This window comes from Arachis ipaensis, chromosome B01, assembly GCF_000816755.2.
Source record: "Arachis ipaensis cultivar K30076 chromosome B01, Araip1.1, whole genome shotgun sequence".
In the NCBI taxonomy this organism is placed as follows: domain Eukaryota; kingdom Viridiplantae; phylum Streptophyta; class Magnoliopsida; order Fabales; family Fabaceae; genus Arachis; species Arachis ipaensis.
Window position 1 is genome coordinate 6,513,093 of NC_029785.2, and position 5,394 is coordinate 6,518,486.

At 32.1% G+C, this 5,394-nt stretch overlaps 1 protein-coding gene across 1 annotated transcript; it reads right to left on the bottom strand.

The window, feature by feature from the left end:
* Positions 160-4,103, bottom strand: LOC107613082 (probable amino acid permease 7). The gene is made up of 7 exons (XM_016314965.2): positions 3,902-4,103; positions 2,578-2,923; positions 2,397-2,490; positions 2,044-2,258; positions 1,621-1,754; positions 1,198-1,425; positions 160-793 (listed from the first exon to the last, which is right to left on the bottom strand). The coding sequence occupies exons 2-7, from the start codon at positions 2,885-2,887 to the stop codon at positions 386-388; spliced, it is 1,389 nt and encodes a 462-aa protein (XP_016170451.1). The 5' UTR covers positions 2,888-2,923; positions 3,902-4,103; the 3' UTR covers positions 160-385.

The window sequence follows — 5,394 nt, forward strand, 5'->3', positions numbered from 1 at the left end:
AGTGCATTTTATTTGTTCATGTCATTTACCCGATTTTTTATGAGTTTCAAACTAAATGTTTTGGAACATAATATCTAATGTGTGATGAGGTTTGGTAATAATAAAGCATGCATGGTAATAATACTCATTGATAATTATTTAGAAAGAAACTATAATTTCTTGTTCTAATAAAATACAATGAAATTGCCAAGCAATTATATATATTTGTTAGAACCCTGCTTTTCTTTGGAGGGTGATTGTTCTACAAACAAATAAAACCTACATAAATATTTCATTAACTATTATTGTACTAACTTACTATTATCTTATCTTATTCACTCTTAGCCACATATTCTTACAGCAATAACACCAAACTAATTAAAACAAAGAAAAGTAAGCATAGTGTTTAACTTGAACTAAGCTTGGCTTGTACAATTCCTTGAATGGACCCCACAAGTCCCACAGCAGTGACAAGAAAGCAAGCAAAGCTGAATATGTTTAGAACAATCCATTTATTACTCCATGCTTCAATTTTGTTCTGCTTGAAGTACATCTCCACTGGGAAGTAAATGGCCAATGGCCAAAAGTTTACTGCTCCTAACACTCCAAGAACTTCGTTGAAGTAAGGGAAAAGGATTGCAAGTACAGTTGTTGTGATCACAAAGATTGTTCTGAAAAAGAACCTGAAGAGGTTGATCTCAAAACGGGGCAATAGGGGTAGTTTCACTTTGTGGAATTTTGCCACAAACCCACTGTTGGGGTATTTTCTTGAGCACCATCTCTCAACTGCACCATATATTGGTTGACTGTAAATCTGTTAAGATCATATATACATCATTAGGTACAAATATAAAATAATGTTTTTAAGATTATCATATGACAATAAAGTTAATGTGTGGCTAATCAAAATACTGGTTTTATTGCAATGATTTTTCAATTGACAAGGATTGCCGAACTATTTATACTCTCAATCATAATTCAAACACCTACCCTTACTTTTATATAGTTTTTGAAAAGAGTTGTTTACATAACATTGTATTGCTAAAAATGATCACAGTGCATATATGACATGTCTTGTAAGAAATTTTGGCTTTTTGGTTTGAGCCTTTAGCAGGAAACGAAACAGAGCTAAGGAGAAAGATGCATAGAAATTCAACTTAGAAAGGAATTCAAAAGGCACCACAGTAGAAATAATGAGAAATTCAGAATGTATAGTACCTGATATCCTCCAACCAAATGAACAATAATGCAAACATTAGCAATGTCAACAAGCCAGAAAGGCTCATAGAATCCAAACCCAGTGAGCAGGTTTCCCGGCGTAGAATCTCCGAACGCAGCGTATCCAAAGCATCCGCAACAGAGATAGAAGAATGTTGTGATGAAGATTGCAATCATGGATGCCCTCTTCATGCTTTGGTTTTCCGGTGGAGAAGACTTTAATGTGTCCTTTACTCAAAAAAAAAAGCAAAATTTAGTACTACTTCATTATTATTACCTTTTTTTTTTTTCATGCACCAAATCTTTAACCACCTAAAAATAATAATATGAATATGAAAGGTCACAAGATACCTTTTGTTTGTGAATTGCTTAAAAAGAAAGGAAATGATGAAAAGAAGAAAGAAAAGGTCACAAGATGAGTACCTCAATCTCAAGGAGGAGAACAGAGTAGGGATAAGCGAATGCAATGTCGCCAAGTGCTTGAAACACCAACCATATTTTGTCTGCAGCAGTTCTAGTTGATATTCCTGTTACCCTACCCATAATGCTTCCATTTTCTGCATCCAAATTCCAATCAATTATTCTTATTTTTCTTTTGTCATACCATTCTTGCTACCATAAAGTAATATCTTTATACTAAAATATATTACTATAAACCAATAAAACAGCCACACTTGAAATGTTTTCTGAATGGTCCATAAAGTAATATCTTCAATTTTTTGGGGCACTATTTAATAGTTTCATCTTTCAATTGTTTTGTTGTGCTAACAATGTAGCAGAGTGATATAGAGTTTAGAATATTGTTAAAATTAGAAAAGTAAATAAAATGAACATTTTTTTTTTTACCTATGACTGTTGCTATGCCAAGTCCAAGTCCTATGAATGAATATGTGAAGGACATAACTGCTGCAACAATTGAAACCCATGCTAAGTTGTGAAGATCTGGTATGAATGACATTACTATCTGAATTGCTCCAAATATCACCATATACAGATTATCTCCATAGTTGCATGGAGCATCATGCCCTTCCTTGTGGTAACAATTTGATTTCAGAATCGCCCTGCAATAAATAAATAATAAGAAACAATCAGCCAATCCCTCTCTAGTGATGAAGTACCATAACCAAACAAAGACACAGAAGAATAGAGAGAGATTTAAAAATAAATATAATAAAAAATAAAAAATAAAACGTAACTACCTCATACTGGTTGCTGTGGTAATAACATATGCGACACAAGTTCCATACAAGATCACAAATTGAAGGAAACCAGCCACCACCGTCCTTTTTTTACCTGAACTTATTATAATACTACACCCGATTAGAATCTACAATTATTACTAATTCATGAAATATAGTTTGGTGTGAGGGTTATTTTTACCAAGATTGTTTGTAACAGCATCCATGTAAGAGTAGTTTCTTTTCCCAGTTACTGGGTCCGGTGTCCTGTAACAATCGGATAAAAGAAACGACGAAATATATGTGACGATTGCGAGGCAGAGCAACGCAACCGGCCCTCCGATCCATCCTAACTGTGCAGTGCTCCAAGCAAGAGACAGAACGCCGGATCCAATCACCGCCGTAATAATATGAGCCACCGCGCTCTTCACGGTTCCGGTTCTCTTGGGATGGCCATCGTCGTCGTAGGCATCACCGATTCTTGATACTTGGAAAGAGTCTTTTAGTTCCATGTTTTTATCCAACTCAGTGCAATAACATGAAGTTTACTGCATTCAATGATCCCATAGAAGGAAAAGGAAAAGGGACTAAGCTTCTGCAACTTCAAATCAAAGACAAAACTATACCATGCACTTGAAAAATGGATTCTATTGCTAAGCTTTCTATGATATTGGACAACTCTGCTTTTGAATTTCTAGAAAAATGTAGATACAATATGTTTTTACTACTTGAAGACAACTAAACTATTTTTTTTCCAAGGCTCTCCCTTCAAAATTAGTAACAAATAAGTAGCTGCATTTATTGTTTTTGTATTTGTCTTTTTGGAGGTTCAAAACAGTCAAACACTACGAAAGTGCTCTTGAATTTGTGTGAAAGGACGCATACCAAACAAAGCCTAACACATATGTGAACAATATGTTTGGCTGAATACCTTAAAAGCACGTCCAATATTTAGTTTTAGTTTAATTTAGTAGTTTTTCTTTAAAATAATACAGTATCTCCTTACTGATATTAATATTATTTTAAAAATTATATCCAATACAAGTTTCAATTTTAAATCAATTCAGTTACTGTAAAAATTAAAAGTGATACCCAAAAAATATCCCAATGGAGGAGTTGTTGATATTTTCTTATACCATCCCAGCAAGCATTGTATGCAGTCTATAGAAAAATTAATACATGTATAGTTCGAAGGGTAAAGGGTGGGAAAAAAATCTCTAATTTGCTACTATTTCCTTATCCTCCTTATGTTTCCAATGCCAATCACACTAATCACATGCGTAAGAACTCACCAACCACATAAATACACTAAGCTAAGCTATTCCTATCATATACTCAGAGATTTGATTAGATTAGATTATTGCTGATGAAACATGTGCTTTGGTAGGTTTATTAGGTAAAATATGATTAATGAATGGCCCCATGATGCAGAAACTGATGAACAAGTGACGAACTTCTAAACTTTTTGGAATCAGTAATGTCTTTGATTGACTAAACTACAAGTATAAGAAAACAGAGTAGCTTACCAGATTACTTGACAGGAAAAAGATGTAAGGAGATTTTCTTTGTACTTGAAGAGTTGAACTTGACCAAATGCTAATGCTCTTAAGTCCAATATAATTATTGTGGGTAGGAGAGAGAGAGAGAGAGAGAGAGGAGAGGAGAGAAAAGGATAGAACAGTATTTGGAGAAAGCTATATGATGTTTGAGTTCGTTTATGAACTCAATATTATATAGACCTTCCAAATAATGGAAGAATCTGCCGCTTTTTAATTGTTACTTTAAATTTTAAAGTTTTTTAAATATATAAATCTGAGATTAGATTTATTGTTTTTCTATTTTAAAATTTTTTAAGCCAGAATCTACAGTGATTTTCATCACAGAATTTTATTATGAGGAGTGTTAGGGACAATAACTTTTGTGATCTGTAGTCATCAAATAGCCATCAATGATGATTTTAATGGTGTGGGATTAGTGGAAAATTTTATCCAAAGAATAGGAAAAGAATAGATGAAGAAATTTTATTAATTGTTGATTGATTGAATTGAATTAAAAATTATGAAAGTAAAACTAAATATATATAGAGTATTGGGTTAAGAAAGATAAAAGCAAATAAATATAAGATAAAAAAAAAAGATAAGATAAGATAATAAAGACTAAAATTATAATTGAATTTATGTATTCTATTGGGTTGAATTTGTGAATCACGAAACTTCTTTATTATTTTCATGGGCTAAGGTGGAAGAGTAGTTTAATATTTTACATTAACACAAGAGTCAAAAAATCTAAAGAGTATAATGTAGGTAACTTATTAATTTGACTAGTATCTAATTTCATAGTTTTGTCAAACAATCCATTATTTTAAAATCACATGGAAAGAACCCAAAACAAAAATCGGTCTATTTTCCGATAATAATAATAACTACCCCCACGAAGAAAACAGGAAAATAAAACAAATCTAGCTTTTTATTTCTCTCTTCTTTTATTACTTTATGGAGGAATAGTTGAAAGAAGATTCAGTATCAGTGGATCAAATTTAAGAGTATGGGTTGTTGGTATGTCTTCAAAGAACTTGGTAACTGAAAATCATATGTTCCTAATTTTGACCATTGAAAGAAAGCACCAAAACTGGTTAAAAGAAGTTCACACTTTTTACATCAATATTGTCTTATGCTGTAGTGGCAATTTCTTCAGAAGAGTCCTTTACGTCTAGCATCTTTCATCTCAAGGAAAATTTGTAATTTACATTACATAAAAGCTAGAATATCTAGAGAGAACAAATTTATTGGAGATAAAGAAGCATCTTCCTTCAATTTGAGTCACATCTTATGTTCAACACTAAAAGTTGAACCCCAGTTTGATTGGAATATAACTTATCCTAATAGCTAATGATTGTGCTCAATTCTGGTTTTCTAGAATTAACAAGTTGCAAAAATAGATAAGTTACTTCATTTTTTATTTTTTATTAGAGTCCTAATTTAGATAAATAAGATTCAAATAGTCTTTATAAGAATTTAAA